The sequence below is a fragment of the Uranotaenia lowii genome, chromosome 2 (assembly GCF_029784155.1).
Source record: "Uranotaenia lowii strain MFRU-FL chromosome 2, ASM2978415v1, whole genome shotgun sequence".
Classification (NCBI taxonomy): domain Eukaryota; kingdom Metazoa; phylum Arthropoda; class Insecta; order Diptera; family Culicidae; genus Uranotaenia; species Uranotaenia lowii.
The window spans coordinates 245,032,382-245,054,435 of record NC_073692.1 but is presented as its reverse complement, the minus strand read 5'-3'; the positions used below and the strand labels follow the sequence as shown (position 1 = coordinate 245,054,435).

Here is a 22,054-nt window from a genome sequence, read left to right as displayed (position 1 = left end):
TTGAGATCTTGAATTCAAAATCAGAAATGAAATTCAAAAAAGTCATTGCAAATCTAATTCAGATTTCATTATCTCTGTTTTGGATCTTGAATCATATTTTCGTCGAGACTAAAATTTTTATTTTCAAGCTTCTTGTATATGAAGATGTTATTGAACCAATTATCTGTTCTTGATTTCTGATACTGAGTGTTAGATCAAATTATGAATTTTATTTTTACAAAGTCAACCCTATTTATATCCTTAATTTTGTTTAGTTTTTTAGCACCTTAGTATGAAAGGAAGAAGTGGATAGTATCTAACATTTCCTTGGTTTTCTGATGAAATTTACATAGAATTACAAAGTTAATTTCATTCTATTCTCGAACTAACTCATTACATTCTTGACGTTTACAAAAACCAAGTAAATCAATTTATGGTCGTCTTTTTCTATTAATTAAAAAATATACGTTCTCTTGATGTCATACCATAAATATGAACAGAAGATTCTGTAATGGAATATTTCATTGTTATCTGTTCAGTTGTTTTGGATATGTCAAAACTTCCACAGTCATACGTAGAATATTATTTTTCTTGAATAATATGACAGTCTTTCATTTTACCGGAAAATAAACAAAACAAAATAACGGAGTAAATAAAAGAGATCAGAATTTTTCCCGCGCGTATCCTGGTCAGGCAAATTTATTCTATCTTAAAACCTAACAATATCCGGGCATTCGATTTCAAAATTGTCAATCAAAAATCCGGGCAATACCAGGCAAATTTGGGCAAAATTCAGAAACTACTCAAAAAAAAAAAAAATAAAACGAAAAGCACTTTACTAAATTTTTTTCTTCGAAACGCATCAGAAATTTTGGAAGATGCCTTAGAAGAATCCGACAATTTTGAATCGTATTTAAAGCATCCAGAAACCGTGCATGATTATTATGTTAAAAACTGCTCAACAAATTTCGTTTTAGTTTATTTGGCAAATGAAATGACTAAATACGTAAAATTCGGGTTTTTTTTATCAAAATCCGGACAACCGGGCTGGACGACTTGACCGGGCCCTTTAAATTTTGTTTTATCAATTACCCGTTCAAGTCCGGGTAAAACCGGGCAATCCGGCTAGCTTTGGGTAAATTAGCTTAAAACATGTTAAAGTTGCCTTGATGTTGAAGAAAAAATGACAATTTTCGAAAATAAGTATACTCCATGCCGGCTTATTGCGTTCTTTTTTTTCACCCCATACGGAAGGTGAACAATTACATCCAAGTATCCATTTTACTGGTGCCACGTGAAAAGTACACTTGCAATGAAAATTGGCGCCAAAACTTCCTATAGAGAGATGGATGCACATCAGTAAGCCTTGATTGCTTTTGGCGCCTTCCTATTTACTCTGGGTGATTCCAATGAAAAAAAAAATGAAATCGGGTGCCATGACTTTTATTTGATACGAATAAAAACTAAAAATTAATTTTCAAATTCCACAAAAACATTTTCGAAATTATCTCTCCGTTGTGTTATTCTTCACGTGAAGACGAACACAACAAAAAAAATTGCATGCAAATCGGATGATCCAGTGAAGAGTTTTGCGTGTTCGCACATTTCTGTATGGGCTGTCTCTCTCCCTGTTTTATATATATAGATTAATTATAAGGTTTCGAGGTATGTTTATATTTCCAGAAAATAGAATCAACTCATGAAATCATCGTAGAGTTATCAGATTTCTTCTTTTTGGTCTATTTAGTTTTTTATATTAGTTTTTCAATTAAATAATATTGAATCTTCAAAATATCACATAATCTTAAATGAAATCGCAGATAACCACCAACACTGTTCAGGAACAGAATACCGCAATGCTTCAGTTAGAATTTTTCAAAAACAATGGGTTTAATTGGACACATATGTCCTTTAGAATAAAAAAGAAAAAAAATGCTGGGATTCGGTTGATTAACTAAAAATCTAATCATTATTTTCCCTACTTTTAAAACCAATCGTTTGCTTGATTAATTGGGCTATAGTTCGAAGGAACTTATTTTGCATTTTTGATTGAATAAATGGAAAAAACGGCAAACCTTTTTTTTTGGACATGATTTTGGTGAAAATATGGATATTGATTCAAACTGCTTCGAAGGGTGAGGATGGTAAACAAAAAGCTGCATGAAAATGGTTAGTAAAAATCTTCTCTAATGTTTTTTTCATTTCTTCAGCTCTAAAAAATATATCATCCAAAGCTAATCAGGAGCTGAAAGTGCTGCGTTAGGCAGAATCTTGGGCAAATTCTCCGAAAATTGTCCCGATATTCAAAATTTTAATTCCATAAAGTTTCATATGCAATACATTTCAATTGATGAGACACTTTTGATTTCGATTTAAACCTTAAGGTGAACTCAAGCAAAGCGGAGTAAATCAACTAAATGGTATTCAATAAATGGAACATAGATATTATCAACATATAGTTACATACAGTACCGTTCATAATTGTATAGAAATTGGAAGCACGCGCACTGTTACTTCGACTTACTCGAAATTTTGCAGAGTGATTGTTGAAATATAAAGCTAGCATGTCTTAAGTTTTCGAAAAGTTCTATCGATGAGATCAAAAGTTATGCGAGGTGCAATATTTCAGGCATGAACCTAGAAATGCGATATCTATAAAATTTTGGACGATTCATGAGAACAATAACGTTTCCTCCACCAATCAGACAAAAAATGTCTGGCAAAAGCAATAAAGAAAAGAAAAAAATGGAATTAATGATCCATTTGTGTTTTGAAATCAGAATCTCACGATATTGTTTTGATTTTTTGGTTGAAATAGATTTACTGGTTGTTAAACAGAGAATATGATTTTCCTATGGAAACATTCGTCCAAAATTCTATAGAAATCGCATTTCTAGGTTCATGCCTGAAATATTGCACCTCGCGTAACTTTTGAACTTATCTATAGAACTTTTCGAAAACTTCAGACATGCCAGCTTTATATTTCAACAATCATTCTGCAAAATTTCAATAAAAAATGTAGCGTAGTTTCAGAGATATTGCAGTTTAAATGAGAAAAGTCCAAAAAGTCCGATTTTCGTAGATTTACTGTATCTCAGGCCATACAAACTCCAGATAGCTCAAATTTTGTGATGTAATAGTGTGAGAGTTGATCTATCTAACGCAAAAAATTTGATCAAAAAATATCATCAGAGTAAAAAGTTATGGAAGTTCAAAGTCGAAGTGCCAGTGCTCGTGCTTTCAATTTCTATACAATCATGAACGGTACTGTACATATGGAACAAGTTACTAAAAGCGATTTTTTTAGCATGAGGCTTGTCAAATTTTATGGTTACGTTAAGTGCTGAAAAGTAAATAAAAAAGTTTTCATGTAAGATGCATGAGTTAAAATTCTTAGGTTGAATTGTTTGAACAAAAATGTCATAGAAAAAAATAGTTCACCAAACCCCCCGAAAAAAAGAAATTTAAAAACGGAAATAACGATTTCTAGAATAAAACGAAATATCAACCTTGGTAAACACAAAAAATATTATTTTGCATGTATAGCCGAATCTAAAAACACGAATAATCAAATCTTGTAGTTTTAAAGAAGAGAACATTCATGTCTCTCCTTGATGCTTTTCTTCAAAAGCTTTTAGTTGCACAAAAAAGCGTAGGCATTCAAAAGAAAATTTGTTATTTCTCACGTTGAATCTTATCTTAGTGGTTCTTAACGCTCTAGATCCCAAATTTATATTTTCGCTGAAAAATTCACAGAAGTTGTATTTTGTGATTAAGCAGATACAAACAACTTTTGTTCCTCAATAATCATATTGATGGAATATATTTGCCAGTAAAACAACTGTAATTATTACAGATTCTTAGAATATTATCTTTTCAAGCATTTAGCGATAAAATTTTTTGAAATATTGTAAAAAACAACTGTTGGGCTGAGTACTTATTTTTGAAAATATCTCATTCATCCCATAACAATTGTGCCAAGACTAGTTTTGTGAAAAATATGTTATAGGAAATTGAGGAATGTGATTTGTGAATCATAGCAACATTTTATAAATTTTGTATAGTGATCCAAACTCTTGTAATTTTTTTTTGCATTTCCACTAAAGCTTAGTTCTTTTAGAAATGGGACACTTTCTTTTGTCAATAGCTCGTTTACTTCTAATCGGACATTAAAAACTTTGACACCATTTTTTAGCCTGTAAAAAGTACTATCAGACCTATTTTTGTTAAAATTTTAAGTTTTCACGTTTTTGAGATATGTACGATGTACGAGAAAGAGAGAAAAATAATTTTGCACAGTTTCCTTCAAAATCCGTCATAATCCAATTGATAGCTAACAAAACCGTTGATTATTCAAAGAATTACTCTGTGTGAGTGGAGTAAAATTATGCCAACACTGTCAAAAATGTGCACAAAGCTCAAATCAAGCATTGGAGTGAATCACATGACCGGAAACTATGGTAAAGGGTCATTAGGGAGGTCAAGTCTCAAACTAGCATTTTTAATTTTGAATAAGCGAAAAACTAAGTGAAGATTGCTGAGATGTCTAATTTTTTTTTCTTTAATAAACTGAAAGTGTTGCCTAACTATGAGTCATTCAAACCTAACCTCAAATAACAACTTTTTGCTAGTTGCAGAGCTCGTAAGCTGTGTAGCCGGTACAGAGGCTATGCGACAGATGATTTCTGATAAACGACAAAACTTATGAAATACCCTATTTCAAACACATTCCAGCGTACGAATACTATACCATGTCTGCTCGTGGCAAGGTTTCTTCAATATTAAAGTATGTGTTTGCTGGTTGTTTTGTATAAAATATAATGATTTGTCAAAATTCTGCTCCTGTGGAAAAAAAACAACAAATTTCAAAAAAAAACTTTGATTTTCACTGTATTAAAAAGCCTAAAATGAGTAATCTCGTATGAACCCTTTGCATCTTACGATCCATACTAACCGATTATACTTGAAATTCAATCTCATGATGGTTTTACTTCGTTATTGCCAGATTTTGCCAGCAGAAATTCCGTTAAAAACACTTTTGAGTGGCTCAAAAATAATCAAGTTTTATTAATATCGGAACAGCTGTATCCACCAAATTGCCCTCAGTTTCTTTCAAAAGCGAAGTATTGGATCAAAAAGTAGCAGAAATTGAAGGAGCAGAATGTAGCCACCTAAAATACAGATTGGACGAATTATAAGTTTGAAAAACTGATCAATATCATGACTGAAAAAAGTGTGCGCCGGCCGATGGGAGATACCAAGAATAAAGTAGAAATTTTTCGTACAAAAAACGGTAAATATTTTTTTTCAAATTTTTTCATGAATTATCATAAGGTAACCTTCATTCCCTTCAAAGAAAGTATTTTGATCGAGCGAATAGTTTTTAAGATACACGCATTAGTAACTGTCCCATTTCTAAAAGAACTAAGCTTTACAAAGTTGGTAACCAGCCTTGAGAAACGATCATATTCTCATAGACTGAAAGAGAAGATCTTGAATGTTCTCACCAATTTGCGTCGATTGTTTCCTTAATCATCTTTAGCACTTTTACACCGCAAGGCATATCGTGATGGATTTTACCATTTAGCTCAGAATGAGCTCCAGCAGCAAACTGAATTTGCCATAACTTCTCAGCCAAACAGACATAACGTTGCAATTTTCTACATCCCCGATCATAGAAACAAATATTACATTAATCTCAAGTGATATAACCTATGCTGAATATGTAGTCTGTTCTGGATGGTTTTTTTCTGCTTCGAGGTGAAAAGTGGGTGCGTGATGTGAACATTTTCATGTTTTTTTGCGAAAATAATCTATAGCCAAGCCAAGATGGTAACGTCTTAAAAATACCCATTCGAGAACATTAAGAAGTCCCAGCGCTAACGTTGTGAGCACATTCATCATCACGAACGATCCGTTGCTATATTTATGATAATAACTACGATGATGATAGCTCGTTTGCATCATCATATGTAAAAGTTTATGCACGCTTTTTTCGCCACGCTGCGCTGCTGGGAGGCTCGCTTGTTCGATGGCCAACGATTTACCGCCTTTAGTTTCATTTCAACTAGCACGACTACGAAGATTTTTGTCCTTGAAATAGATCTTTATTCCCGCGAACCCAATTACTCGTCGAGGAACACCACATAAATATGCGCCGACAGGCTGACCGGTTGACGTTGTCGGTGGAGTTTGGGAAATCATCGATGGATCCTTCACCAACCTAGTCCGTTCCGGGATGGCCGGGTGTCGTGGTAAAACATCCCGAAGGGCCCGAGCAGAAAGCCGACGAAAGGTCTGCTATTTGCCAACAGCTTCCAATCAAGGGCTTGGGCCATGAATCACGATCACGCAGACCATAAGCTATCTCGGGCGCCGTATTATTAAGATTTTTCGATTCCCACATTCCCACGCACATTTGCAACGAGATTGGCATGGGGAGGAAACATTTGCCGACTATGCGGGATAAGCTTAGCTAGGATCGTCTTGTCGGAGTGGAGAAATTTGAATGATATTGAGTTTTATTTCATAAATTTTTCTTCCAAACTTGACGGAAAAACCCTAGATGTTAATAAGCGTTTATTGAAAACTTCCAAAATATACACAAGTCTCAAAAACGACGTCAAAAAACTGTCCGTACACTGAGGCCCCTTTGTCAAATATTTGTCAAGTAAACAGTTATGTGTCAGTTTTTCAAACGCAGAATCGTCAGTTAAATCTCAGGAAAGACAATTTCCAGTGGTCTGAGCGATAAATGAACTTTATTTAACATAAATCAGTAGATTTTCGTGTTTCCGGGTGTCAACGGGTATTTTTTTTTTTCTGAGAAGCACACATTTTCCTGTTGATTAAATCCACAAAAATTAACAAGAAAATGTCTGCTCCTCACAAAAAATACCCGTTGACATCCGGAAACTGATTGTTGACCTGAAGAATGACGGTTAAAAGCTTGTCCGAAATTGAAGGTATACTAAAACGGCCACGATCGTCGGTTCAGTATGTCATTCAGAACTTTAAGAAGACTAACTCCCTGGAGACTACTCCAGGAAGAGGCCGCAAAATGAAGCTTACGGATCGTCACCATCGCATTATTGTCAGGGAAATCAGTCAGAATCCTTAAATCAGTGCCCCGAAACTAGCTGACAGCCTGAAGAATTTTGAATACTTACAGGTTAATCCTCAAACTGTACGGAACACACTTCATGAGAAAAAATACCGAGGTCGTGTTGCTCGTAGGAAGCCGTCTATATCTGCTATGAATAAGAAATAGCGGCTGGAATACGCTCAAAAGTATGTCCTGGAACCCGAAGAGTTCTGGCAGAACGTCATGTTCACTGACGAAAGCAAATTTAATATTTTTTGGATCTGACGGACATGTAAGAGTACGGCGTAATCCAAATACTGAATGAGATCCGAAAAATTTACGACCGACAGTTAAGAACGGTGGTGGCCATGAAATGGTGTGGGGTGCTTTCAGCGCAAATGGCACCGGAAACTTGGCATTCGTTCACGGAGAAAAATAAGTGGATTTATCAGTCATATTACGCGTCTACAGGAATATATTGTTATGATTGTTTGGTTCTGACCCGAAAATACGATCAAACCAACCATCAGCTTATACGAGTAGTCTCCAGGGAGTTAGTCTTCTTAAAGTTCTGAAGGACATACTGAACCGACGATCGTGGCCGTTTTACTATACTTGTAATTTCAGACAAGCTTTTACCGTCATTCTTCAGGGCAATAATCAGTTTCCAGATGTCAACGGGTATTTTTTTGTGAGGAACAGACATTTTCCTGTTAATTTAATCCACAAATTGATGAAATCTACTGATTTATGCTAAATAAAGTTAATTTTACCGTTTTTATCGCTCCGACCACTGGATTTGTCTTTACTGAGATTCAACTGACGTTTCTGCGTTTGACAGACTGACACATAACTGTTTACTTGACAAATATTTGACAAAGTCCTCAGTGTACGGACAATTTTTTGACAACGTTTTTGGGACTTTCTATACCAAATGAATTGGATTATTTTTAAGGTTTAATTCATACGCATTTTTAATACTGATCTACAAAAAGGACTAGTTTCTGCAGCGAATGATGTATTTGTAGTATTTTTATTGACTGAAAAAGTGCACTTTTTGATTTTTTGGATTTCAAGGTACGTGCTGTATGGACAATTTTTTGATACAGTGTAAGATCAAGGCGCAATAAAATCACTAGTTATTGAACCAAAGTTTTTTATTGTATTGGATCTGTGGCCGCCAATTTTTTTTAACAACACTAGTTCTTTTTTTTCGCATGCTTTGATGCAAAAACAGTTCGACTTCTATCACATACGGCCAAAATAGAAACAGTGTTGTAGAAATAAAATACATCCAAAGATCTTGAAAACATTTTCCATGGTTAAATTTTCAAAATGTTCTACAAGTGTCAAAGATTCTACCAATTTTTAACAAGAGTCATAGAAAACTGTGCGAGTTATACTCACGCACTTATTTCAACTACAAGATGCGTTTGCTTGGAATATTGAAAAATACGCACAAAACTGCACTAGAGATAAACGGTTCATAAACCTTGGTTTCGTTTTATCTAATTATAGTTTATCTTTCAATATTAATGATAATAATTTATAAACAATATATTTATTAAATCATATTTTCATCACAGGCCGTTTAAATAGAAGGATCAAAGACTTGTTTATGATCAAGATAGCACACCCTCGGGAGAGTTGAGGTTGTGCTGTTCATTTTGCATCTTCGTTTCGCTTTGAAGGATGCGAGTTTATCGATCTCTCTTTCCATCTCTTTTGATAAGTGATAATAGTGCGGCAATTACAGCATCGTATCGGTACCCTGACTAAGAAAGGAATACACGGCGCGGCGTCTCGAAATCCTCCAGGTCACGCATATCCGCTGCCTGAGGGCAATAAGTAAAGATGGTGATGGTGATGATGATGATGATGATGATCTAGCGGTAACAGTCGGGTAGGTAGGTACTAGCTAGGTACTTTTGCTGTCGCCACGGTAGTCTCTTCACGGGCAAGAAAGCACACGCGATCAGTAGCGTCGGTCATACTGATTGATGATATAATTAATAATTGATGTTAAAACTGATAGGTCAGTGAAACAATTGACATGCAAAATGTGCACGTGGTGTGACAAATTTTAACCAACAGTAACATTCCTGTTCAAGTTATCACACTAGGTGACATGATAAGACAAAGTCATAACAAAATTTTGGCATGGTATTACAGAGCTTGACGCCCCATTCTATATTTCAGTTTGTTTAGTTAACTCTAAGACATTGTGGGTGACCAACACAATTCGTGTGATCTTTGACTTATCTTCTCCATTTATCTCAGTCCCCGGTTTTACATTGATGTGCAGTAAAGTGCCCTAAATGACCCGACTTTTGAAAAAGTTATGCACTGCAGGCTAAAATTTACCCTAGGCCTAGTACAAGATCTCATGCCAAATTTGGACCAGATCGGAGCACGGGAAGGGGTCGCTCAACGAGCCTGAAGTTTTTATGGGATTTGGAGACATTTTGTTCGGGAGGAACATGAAAATCCAGTTTTTCATCTATAACTTTGGTCCCCTTCTACCGATTTCTTTTGAATACGGTTTTTCTCAAAGCCTAAATTATAACAAATTTTTTATCCCAGCACAGCATTTCGATTCGAGTTAAGATAAAAAGTTATTAGGCTTCAAAAATGGGCCCTGCGTCGAACATTTTGACGCAGTATTAAATATCACCCTTAAAAAAGATAGCCCATTTTTGAAGCCTAATAACTTTTTTATCTTTACAAAAATTGAAATGCAGTCTTCGGAGAAGTAGGCGATGATCGGTTCGGAACGCACGCGTTTTTTACGTCGCTTTCGTGAAAAATTTCTAAAATTCTAATTGTTCATATGAAAATACTAAAAAAAACCTTCGGACACATGTTTATTCATGTGCCTGATTACAACATTGAATGAAGAGAATCAAGTATTTTGTGTTGTACTCATAGATTATCGCTGAAAAAGAAGGCGTGTTTCAATATTGTTTGTTAAACTTAGCACCTAGGGATCAAAGGCGAAAACACTGCCCCGCGATTGTGAATGTTATTTTTCGAATCTCATGTTCAGTTACGTATGTCCTGAAAGAGTGTTTTTTAAATTTGAAGATATAGAATTTAAAGACTAATTTTTTTATCAACTGCATCACTTGAATCTTTACCGTCATACAACGTTGACGTTTATAATGCCCTTATAGCAGTAAATGTTTCGAAAGGACCAGGACCTGACAATTTGCCACCGGTGTTCGTAAAAAACTGTGCCTCCGCAATAGCGATACCTCTAACAAGGATTTTTAATATGTCCCTGTCATCTGGAATTTTCCCGCAGGCGTGGAAAATAGCGTCGATCACACCTGTGCATAAAAGCGGCAGTGCACATTTCGTCGAAAACTACCGTCCGATTTCAATCCTTAACTGTTTTGCGAAAGTACTTGAATCTCTAGTGTACGATGCTATATATCCGTCCATAGCTCAGTTAATTGATGGCGCTCAACATGGGTTCATGAAAAAACGCTCAACAACCTCAAACTTTATGGCATTTACAAATTTTGTGGTACCAAAACTCGAAAAACGTCAGCAAGTGCAAACTGTATACATCGATTTCTCCAAAGCTTTTAACTGCGTTCCTCACATACTGGTAATAGACAAACTTAGACACCTTGGACTTCCTGAGTGGATCACAAAGTGGCTCGCCTCGTATTTGAACTCCCGCTTGGCCTATGTTAGAGTCAACTCTTTCTGCTCTTCGAAGTTTTTGATACCATCCGGTGCTCCCCAAGGCAGTCATCTTGGGCCGTTAATATTCATACTGTTCGTCAACGATTTGTGTGACATGCTGACGTCGCATAAACTATTTTATGCAGACGACCTAAAGCTTTTCCGACAAATTACATCACTGCTGGACAGCATCATGTTGCAGAATGATCTCGACGTTGTTATGAGATGGTGCGGTTTGAATGGAATGTTGGTGAACGTTGAAAAGTGCAAAACAATGAGTTTATCAAGAACCCCCGTAAAGTGCATCAGTATAACTACACAATGGGTGATACCGTTCTTGAAACTGTTGACACAATTAAGGACCTCGGTGTTACCTTCGATAGACGGTTGAGATTTCACACGCATATCACTACAATAACCGCGAAGGCTTATGCCATGCTAGGTTTCCTCCGTCGCAACACAATTCATTTCAACGACGTGTATGCACTTAAAACACTTTATTGTTCGATCGTCAGAAGTATAATTGAATACGCAGCACCAGTTTGGGCCCCGTTCCAACTGACTTTGAGTCAATCTCTCGAAGGAGTCCAGCGAGCGTTTGTTCGCTTTGCTCTTCGGAAACTTAACTGGAATCCCGAAGTCAGGACTCCCTATGAACATCGATGTAACCTGATTCATCTTGAAACGCTATCCCGTAGAAGGAAGTTTCTGCAGTGTTTATTCACATTCGACTTACTGAGCGGCAATATTGAAAACAACGATCTCCTGGATTGCATTAATTTGTATGCTCCTACACGCCCGCTGCGGAATCAAATGCTTCTTTGGATTCCATCTCATCGAACCACGTATGGCTACTACAATCCAATAGACACATGTAACCGTTATTTTAATGAGTGCGCTAGAATTTTTGATTTTGGTATGTCTAAGCAGTTATTTAAAAATAGGTTAAGGCATCTCTTAGAATAATAAGTCTGTGCGAAACAATATTTATTTCGAAGACTAATAAATAAATAAATCATAATTGTGTTTGAGAAAGTTGTATTGGAAGAAAAATTTCCTTTCTGTACGAAGCGTTGTTGTTGTTTCGAATGCTTCTAAAAATTGTGTGTTTTTCTGCCTTGGTGATGCCTTGTGTTTGGTGGATTGCTGTGATTGAATACTTCTGCCGAGTTTGTGGGGGAGTGTTGACAAAGGAAGTGATTCAGGGATGGTGACGAATGGTAGGTCTGGGAGAATAGCTGCTGGACGTTCAGCAATTCACGGGAGAGGGAGTTAACCTAAAAATGTCCTAGCGATTAAAAATTTCATCGATTATTGCACATTTGCACATGAAGAAAAATCGTCGTTTTAAATACCTAGAAAGGCTTTGTGTTTGATTTAGGGAAAAGAAAACTTTTAGTTTTCAATTTAAACGTCTCTCTTAACACGTCTCCTGCTGCCCAAAGATAAGTATCCTTAATATGTTTTACTCGTGCAATTAAGTCTTTTGAAGGTAAACTCATAATTAATCAAGACTTACAATTTTAAAAAGCTTACTCTTTTAGTGAAATCGTAATTTGTGTACAATTTTTTCTTTAAATAAAAATTCTATCATGCATTGGAAATATCACACGTCAGTAACAGTACATTTCTATTATTGATGTTAATTTTTTGATAAAAGCTTTCGACTTCTAAACAGAATTTTATGATATACAAATAAATACAAAAATAAACAAATAAATACAAAAACAATGGAACTAGCTCACCAATTTTGTGATGTACTCAGCTGAATTCATGGGGGCCATTCTGAGATGTGGAACCAACTGACCACTTTTCGAAAAACTATGTCCAATCCACGCACAATAAATTACACCTTATTTCTACAAATTTTCACTATTTTCAAATAAACTGAAGAAAATTAGGAACGTGAAAAAACGTCATTTCCCTGTCGCTCACAACTTTCTTTGTATTGTTAATAATTAACTTATTTTTCGCGGTATTCATTCGAATATTTTAACTGGACATTTTAAAGCAGAAATTTTCCACCACACTAAATGTGTGCCTTTTTTCTTGTCACAGACTCATTTATTTAAACAACACTTCCGGCCGTTTTGCTCTCACAAAAAAACATACATCGTAATTTTGTTTTAAAAAGACACACATGCGGCATTAAAATCACTTTTACATTCCGTTAACATTTGAATTCTGATGATAGCACAGCAGCTAGCGGTTGAAATCTCTATTTGAAATAATTGCACTTATTTTCCTTCTAAATTTCTCGAACAATTTGCGAACATTTTTCCTCTGCATCTCAGTTGTTAAGTTAAGCCATTTTCAAAGTTTATATTCGCAAAAAAACGGATGGAAAAAAGTGACGTCGAAAAAAACACGTAGGGGAGAGGCGGGTTATATGCGCATATTAAGGAAAGCACTTATTTTCTCCCATATTCCAATAGATAGGAGTCTGAAAACAATATACACAATAGCGGACATCTGTTTTACATACATCAGAGCAATTTTTCTGTTAAAATCTCTTACAGTTTTTGTGAAATTAATTTTATAATATAAGAAGTCAAATTAGCCGATTTCCGAAACTGGCAGGCTAAATGCGCATATTTATATTTTTAGCTATATTTCATTAACACTTGCAATATTTTGATATTATTTAATTGAAAATGGTAGAAACGGATGTTAAGCATACGTCAAGGCTGAAATTTTGATGAAATTTTTTACATCACTAGTTCTTTTGCATGAAACATAGTTAAGTATGCCATATGGCCATATTTCATGGTAATATTTTGTTCATATCGTATTTCAATCGGATCAGTATAAAGTTCTTCTTTTTTCGCTGTAAGATCGTGATTTGAGCGTAGATTCAATGTTTAAATGATAAAAAGTAAAAAGTTTATAAGACTAATATATTTTTCTTAATATAGGCATTTAACCTGCCTTGATATGGGCATTCAGAACCAGTCTCTTATTCCAATATCTTATCATTTACAACTTTGCCAAAAGCTTTAATTTGTTGAATTTCCGATTTCCAGATGGATAAGAAAGAAAAACCATTAAAATTTTTGTTCACAGAATCTGTACGCACGATAATTAAAGTTCAATATATTAGAACAAAACTGACAAAAATCTTGTTTGAATTTTTAAATTTTTTCGACTTTATACAACAATTTAATTTTTTCATGCCATGTGTTAAAAGCGTATTACTCTTAAACTGCACTGATTAGATATGATGAATCTCCAGCCATAACGTCAATCGGGTGTATGCGCATATTACCCAATATGCGCATTTAGGAACACTTCCCCCTACGTTCCCGAGCACGGCTTGCTGCGACAAACATGAACAAAGACAAGAAGAATAATAAAACTTTTTTATTATTCTTCGGGATCAGACATAAGTTCTGGCTATGGCAGTACGATTAGTGATCAGTGATTACTCAAATTGAAATGCAGTATTCAAATGAAATATTTGTCATAATTTAGGCCTCGAGAAAAACCATATTCAAAAGAAATCGGCCGAAGGGGACCAAAGTTATTGATGAAAAACTGGATTTTCATATTCCATTGTGCAGCTAGAACAGAGGTCGGGGAACTTTTTTAATCATTACCCCAAAACATTTTTATTTAAGTTGATATTACCCCATGACGAAGAGCAAAAAACGAAATCGAAATTTTTTCAGCATCTTCATGTTACGCACCAACGAATTCATGAAATTGCAAACTGAAAATATACACTTTTCACTCACAAAATATTCACTGTTATCCCCAAGAATTTCACTTTTACCCCATTTGGGGTAATTTACCCCGGTTTCCCGACCGCTTAGCTAGAACCTTCACATATTTAATGTGCGGTTATACTTATCTCGATGGTGTGTGAAATTTCACACAGTAATGTGTGACATGATTTGTCAGTGCAAAACCCTCGAGCTTTCCTCGACCTTTCCACTTATCAATACATTCATTTCTGTCTAAATTAATATCTTATTAGAATAAGAATTTGCCGATATGCCATAAACCTTAATAAAAGGATAAATCTTTTTAAAAATATATAAACGGGAAATAACGACAAGACGAGGATCTAAAGCTTACACGTTGTTAAGGCATAAATATTAAGCGAAAACTAGAGACTTATATTCAAAGAGAAGGTTTGAATGACCTCTTAGCTGAAAACTAGAGAATTGAATTGGTATACGTTATACCGAATACTTAGTCTAATGGAGGTGTTTCAGATTTTTTTTTTTTTGTTTCGATTATAGTCGTTTTACCATCTTTATGGCATTCGCGACTTAGAGGTGTTTCAGATGATGAGTTGAATTTGTACCGCAATAAGTGTCTATTAGTTTGGTTCCATCAACCTACCGGAATTTTCAATATTTTCAAGCGACGACCGTTAAGAAAACTTGCGGCCAAATAACTTTCTTTTTTTATATGAGGGCGGCTGAAATTTAGTAAGCCGAAACGTAAAAAAACAGCAGTTTTAATTTCTTGCAAAAACCCAGATCAGTTTTTTGGGCAAATGTACAAAATGTTTATGGTCTGTTTTCGAATTATTATTTGATTATTTATTCAACAATTGCATTTTTTCATAACGTTTCACATATCAAGGTCTTTGAAAGTTGCCTTAGAGTTATCCAAATGAGATTCATATTTTGATAGAATTGTTTATAATTGATTCGATCAAGATAAAACCCATTTTGTGGACTGGTGGTGTTAGTATTAGTGCAATTAAGATGCTATCCATTATACCTTTGAAAGATGTAGGTATTCTTAAGTCTTAAGTAGAATTTAGTAGATATGTGTAACTAAATAAATTCCAAGAATCCCGCATTAGCCTAAATAGCTAAGCGACCAGGGACGCCCATGATCGTGCGCTTTCGTGTTGTGGATACTGGCAGTTGTGACAGAACCACACCCCTATCTATGTCCAGCCAGATAGGTTGAATCGTCAGGGCATCTCTGTCAGCCAGGCAGAGGACTGTACTTAATTTGATCAATACAAACACAATCACCCGCTGGACATTTTCTGGGCAGGATGATCGTTTTGAAATTAAGTTTAACTTAACCATCTCCAGCTAAGCTGCATGGTAAGGATCGATCGAGGCTTTGCTTTGTAGGGAAAAAGTCTGGTCTGACTGTCGATCAATGCTAAATGAAGGGGCTAGACGCTGCTGGCCGCATGTCGATTTTTATTGGAGAACCGTGGTCCAGCGCAATTTTCCTCGGCTTCCAGATTGTTACTTTGGCAGAGGAAGATCATCCTCGGAGCGATATGAAACCACCTAACCAAGCGCGCGTCATCTGACAGAAAACGAGCTCACCATAAACTTTGCGTTTTATTAAATCCATTAATTTTAATTAAATTTGTACGTAATTATTATTAAGCGGAAAGTTTATAGGTAGCACATGCGCACAATTGTCGGGGAGCTGGTTCGGAATTATTCAGCAGAAGTTTGAGCTCAGCTCAGCTCGTTGTCTGCCCGGAAGCAGGCTGATAATTTCGGATCAAGAAGGATCGAATGCATTTATTTAGGCTTGAATAGAACCTGTTTTAACCATCTTCTTGTGATGATAAGATGCATCGTAAACGGCGTAAAGTTCACACTTATAGGAAAAACGATTAAGGTCATTTATCTAAACTTTGTCCCATGAATTAATTTATAAGATTTGCTTTTTGTCCTTCATTTTTTGTATATTTATTCGAATTTCGATTTTGCATTTTAATTCTTCATACTGAATTTTGAAAGAAAAGGATACACTGGGTTTTGTCGAATTGATTTTTTTTTTTCGAATTTCAAAATGCCAGAGAATATTCCAGTTTGCACCATATACTGGAGTTTCATTTCTATTGCATGTGAACAAAACATTTTTCATACAAAATTTCAACTCGCCCTACTGGTCATCGGCTTGGACTTCTAATACGATTCTTAATTCATGTACAATTTATTTTGAATGAACTGAGCAAAAGACAGTGTAGATAACTTCATCATCTTTTGGCAAAATTATTGTCAAGTGTCAAGTGTCATCAAATGCAAGTATTTTTACTAAAATCTTCAAACCTGCGTATAGAACCAACATTATTTAGTAAACCGTGCGTCCAGAGATGGCGCGAATGTTTTTCCTTTAAATTCCCCCCGTATTTACCTGAGTCGGTCGCATCCAACGATGATCGATTGCGATTCCGGATGCGTGCCTGGGCCTTGCCCTCGGGGTGCAATTTATCTCTCGTGGGTGGTGATTTCGACGAAACGGGCTGATCGCTGTAGACTGTCGTTGGTGTAGGATATTTTTGTTGTTTCAGTTATTTTTATTTTTTGTTCGAACGAAACCGCCGCCGTGCCGGGAATCATTTGAGAGTGCATTGTTGTGTGTGGAACATTTTTTTTTGGTGTGATGTTTGTTTCGTGCATTTTATTTGGCGTTTATTTTGGTCGAACAGGGTGCGGTTGTTGAATTTTGTTTTCGTTTGTGCCGCGCGACAGAGAATTTTCGTGGAGGAAGTGTGCATGAAAATAAAGTAAAAAACAAGAATGGAAGGCATTAAAAGAGCGTGGTGATCAGGGGTGTCAGGTGTCCTGATTTATCAGGATTTGTCCTGATTTTCGAGAGGCCGTCCTGATTTTTCAAAAACGCTTGAATTGTCCTGATTTTTAAAAAATGGCCTTAAAATGTCCTGATTTGTCCTGATTTTTTAAAAATATCTAATTTATAACTAAATGTATTGTAAAATGATGAGAACATCAAACAAATTTTAAATAAAATAGTTTAACCAAATTAAGCAATAATATTCTTCGGTTCTAATGATATTTAAATAGTGTTTTTCGATATTTACTACAGTCCAGCCAAGGTTATTTTCACTTCGTTTGCATAATTCCAGGCGTCATGAGTGCCTATATTTCACCTTTAGTTGTGCAATTTAGTCAGAACTGCATGTTGTTTTCACCAATTTAGTGGTGTCCTGAAAAATCCTGATTTTAGTCTCGGCGGTGTCCTGATTTTTGACAAAACCACCTGGCACCTCTGGTGGTGATTGAAGTAGGCATTGAATAGACTTTTGTTGGTAACTTCGTTTGTGTATAATGTGATTATGGCAGATTTGTGGGCTTTGGCAGTCAAAGCAGCTTTGTTTCACTTCAAACCAACAATAAGCTTACTTGAGCCGGATTACGTCGGATTACAATAGAAGATGTTGAATTCAAACGGTGCATCTTGTGTAAATACTTCTTGATCTTCCAGGAGAGTGAAAATTAAAAAAAAAGTGGAAATTGCCAGTGACCAGGAGATTTAACCGCATTGTTACGATGATAACGTTAGCTTTGCAATTGATTTAAATACGCCTAGATCGACTTAAATTTAGTCTTACCCCAACTATAGAATTCCTATGTATCTATGGATATGTTAGAATAATTCCTCAGTTAAACTATCAGATTTCACTTCAGTGCTATGCCTAAATTACATTTCGTTCATGATTTTCTCTTCTTCTTTTTACAGGTACATAAATGAAAGTTCCTGAGTGAATGGTTACTAGTACAAGTCCAAGACTAAAACTTGAATAAAGACTGGAAATAGTCCGGAAAAGGTCCATATTTTAAAACAGGCTACGGAATTCAAGGATTCATTTCTCAACAGAAGCATCCATACGGAGGAACACAATGCATCCTCCAGCACGTGAAATACGCGATATCATTTTAATCGGAGGTGCAACATTGTTGCGCGTTATTTTTTCCCCTTAAAGGTAAGTCGACCAGTTGTTGTTTAAGAAACTCGCAACTTTCCATCAGACTTCTGTTAGATGTGATGTTGTTGAAGTCAGTGGTCCAAAGTAAGCCGATTTACCATTTATTTAGATGCTTTTATGCGCGGTTTTCGATAACAGTCCTCCAAGTGGGAAGCAATACCCTAACGTGATGTTTAGTCCAGTCGGTGCGGTGCGGTGTCATCGTGAATTTCTGAGGAAACGAGAAAAGACACTCCAGCAAATTGTTCGTCGAATTGATTCCGATAACCCACATTAATCAATTACGGTACACCGGGGTAAGTGCAAACTCGGTTCAAGTGCAAACGCTCAACTTTTTTCGGCCCTAAAAATGTATAAAATATTTCTTCTATACGAAACTGTTTATTGACGTAACTTAACGATCTAATAGAGATAAACAAAACTTTTATGATACCAGACATCGAAAACAAGGGACTGATTGTTTATATATTATTCCAAGTACGTACAATACTTAAAATGACTGTCTTAATTTTCGAAATTTTGGCTATAAAAAAGGTTTAAAAATCCACTTTTTTGTTGTAAGGTGAGTATCTCGGGTTGATATTCAAATTGGAGTAGAAATTTGCTGATAAATCTTCTGAGTATCCGGACAATAATGAAAATTATGATAGCTCTTGTCATCTCGTACTGTGAATAAAGGCAAACGAACTACCGGGGTAAGTGAAAACGCACCTTTTTTCATAATGTATCGCTCTTTTTAGAACTCGGTTTCGATTATGGTTCGAAATTATATAAGGAAGACCAGAGGGTTCTACAATATTCGGAAGAGGATATTAAGAATGATCTTAATTCCATGCAAACTAAAGGCGTCCCATTAAAAGCAGCTGCCACAAAATTTGGAATTCCAAAAAGAGCTTTAGGAAACGTGGAAGACTAGACGTAAAAAGTACAACCCAAGGTAGATGTTCAGTTTTATCAAAAAAAAAAAAAAAGTGAAGGAGGATATAGCATATTGCATCGAAACCATGGAGAAGTGGGGCTTTGGATAACAAAGGAGGAAGTCTTTGAAGCTATCAGACAATACATTGCAGCAAGTGGAATTGAAACTCCTTTCAAGGAGTCTATTCAAGGCGAAAGCTTTTTTCTTGGCTTCAAGCACAACAGGCTTTCTCAAAAGCGGTCTCAGGCAGTAGAAGTTGCTAGAAAGAAAGGGATAGACCCTTTCATTGTTTCTGGATATTTTAAGCTCCTGAAAAATGTAACTGCTGAAGTTCCGCCAACGCGAATTTTCAAGGTTGATGAGACGAGCTTTTGCTTAGACCCTTCCAGAATCCGAATTGTTGGAGGAATGGGCAAAACAGTACATCGGGTCCAGGAAGAGAAAATTTTTCTGTGCTGATGGGAGGAAATGCTACAGGTGATAAACTGCCACCCTTAATTATCTTTAAAGGAAATCATGTGTGATATTCGTAGGTAGCAAACAAAGATGAATTTCCGAGTACATGTTATGCAGCCACTACAAATGGATGGATGGAAGCGTCAATTCTCGAAAACTATTTCCGAAATACTCTCTTGAAGTCTGGGCATTTGTCTCACGTTTCTATAAGTCTAATCCAGAAAGCGCGAGTAGGTACTTATCATATGCCGCATTTGGAATTAACTCGATGGCCACATAATAGCAAGTGGATTTGCAAAACGGGAATATATTTTGCAAATATTCAATTCTCGAGGACAAACATATTATAAGACTATTAAAAAGAATTCGCAAGCAACATGTGCTGAGAGTTCCTAAAGCGTCAAATCCGCTCGAAAGCGTCCCATCGATTTTTCTTTTCACGGTTTTGCTGAAGAGAAAGGACAAATATCAAACAAAGGAAAAAACACTTCTGCAAGTCAATACTAATGTTATGAATTCGTTTTGATACATCTTTGTACATGAAAATAATCAAATTTTCTAAGGTGATGGAAAGTATTAGAGAAATATGAGGTATCAAAGAAAGAAAGAACATAAGCCAAAAATCGGTATTTGGTATGTACCGATTCTTGGTCGAAATTGTTGTCGAAAATCGGTATAAATACCGAAAAATCTGTATGTGTGGCATCGCTGATGGTGATAGAGAAAACAAGAGAAATCAATAGTAGGAAAGATCACATGCGGTATTATACATGGTGTTTCAATAGAAGGTCCAGCAGTTGATCGACGGAGCTCGACATGTACGCTTGCGTTGGTCGATTCCATCACGTTCACCGAGGTCAAATTGGTTAAGGCGCCGTTGTTTGTACTTGAAATTAATTTTTACGGCCTTATCGGCGAATGTCATGTTCTCATAGTGAGAACATTTCATGATTGGAAAATTATAGATTGGTAGAAAACGATTAGAAGAAAATTACAGGTGTTGAAAATGAACGGGTAGAAATTTTTATGTAGCATTTTCACCAAATACTTTTTATCAAGCATGGATCAACTATTTTGAAGTGTTAGAATCGGACAGGGTTGAGTCTAACACAACACAATAGTTGATCTTGTGTGGTTCGCACCGTAAAACTTGCAGTGCGAACGAACAAAAGGTAAGCATGTGGTCGCTCTAAAAAGCTCCCGTTGTACTGAAGCGGAGATTACGGGTTCAAGTCCTGCCGGTGAGCCGTTGTATCTTTTTCGAAAAATCCATGATATTTACGGCTTATGTTCATTCTTTCATTGATACCTTATGTTTAATACTTTCGAAAACTTCTGCAAGCTCAAACGATTCTGAACCCCGTCACTCACCAGGAGAAATTTTCTTGGACTACATCAAGCAACATCCAACTTCAGTCAATCTTAAAAGAAAAAGAGTTTGTGCCAGAGTTGAAGTTTTAACTTCTCTAGAAGTTTTAGAAAAATTGAAGGAAAAAAAAATCCAAAAAATGGATCCTTAACGAATTCGATCCTGATCAAATTAAAAAAAAAACAAACCACTTTTTATCATGTTATTTATTTAAGTATAAGTTTTTTTATAATACAAGTTTTTGAAATAATCACCTACATGAATTAAATTAATTTTAATATCGTATCACTAACCCCTGAATTTTTTTTTGAGAAATGAAATGCGTTTGCCCTTGCTCCATAAACGGGGTAAATGCAAATTTTGATTTATTTTTTCTAAAAAATGCAAATACTTTTTGCCATTATTTTTTCATTTTTTCTCGAAGAGAATTTTCTACAGAGCAAATTTCGGGGTACGAATTATTTGTTGTAGGGGAGAGTGGGGTATCGTGGGCCATGGGGAAGCGTGGGCCACTTTTAATATTTCAGATGTTTGTTGAGATAAAAATCTCAAACCAACTGTCATCGTCGTCGCTTTGCGTGAGCATATATTCCTATATGTTGTTGACTGAAATACGCATCATATGCTTCTTTTATTTATCAAGCTAAAAAAAGTTAGAAAAATTTATTTACATAATTAAAAAAACACCCGCTAATTGCATCAATGGAGAACCTAAAGTTCATAACAAAAATATGCTCATACGCTTATGATCTCAGTTTTGTCATAATCTTTCACGTGGAAAAGGAATTTTTGATGAAACATCAATAAGTTGAACAAACGCAACCAATTTGA

The 22,054-nt window shown here is 35.7% G+C and overlaps 1 protein-coding gene and 1 long non-coding RNA gene across 6 annotated transcripts in view; one reads left to right on the top strand and one right to left on the bottom strand.

Annotated features, from left to right (window-relative positions):
* The window catches only part of LOC129746801 (protein outspread), a 609,098-nt gene that overhangs the window by 66,377 nt on the left and 520,667 nt on the right, over nt 1–22,054 (bottom strand). For 4 of the 5 annotated variants that reach the window (XM_055740680.1, XM_055740684.1, XM_055740682.1 and 1 more), the window contains one exon: nt 16,886–17,008. The exons of the other annotated variant lie outside the window; for it this stretch is intronic. In XM_055740680.1, the coding sequence (XP_055596655.1) occupies nt 16,886–17,008 (123 nt within the window). The remainder of the gene's footprint in view (nt 1–16,885; nt 17,009–22,054) is intronic. 5 annotated transcript variants of the gene reach the window in all.
* Nucleotides 17,857–18,814, top strand: LOC129746805 (uncharacterized). Its single transcript, XR_008737376.1, has 3 exons — nt 17,857–17,954; nt 18,233–18,476; nt 18,589–18,814. It is a non-coding gene; the product is annotated as an uncharacterized LOC129746805 (long non-coding RNA).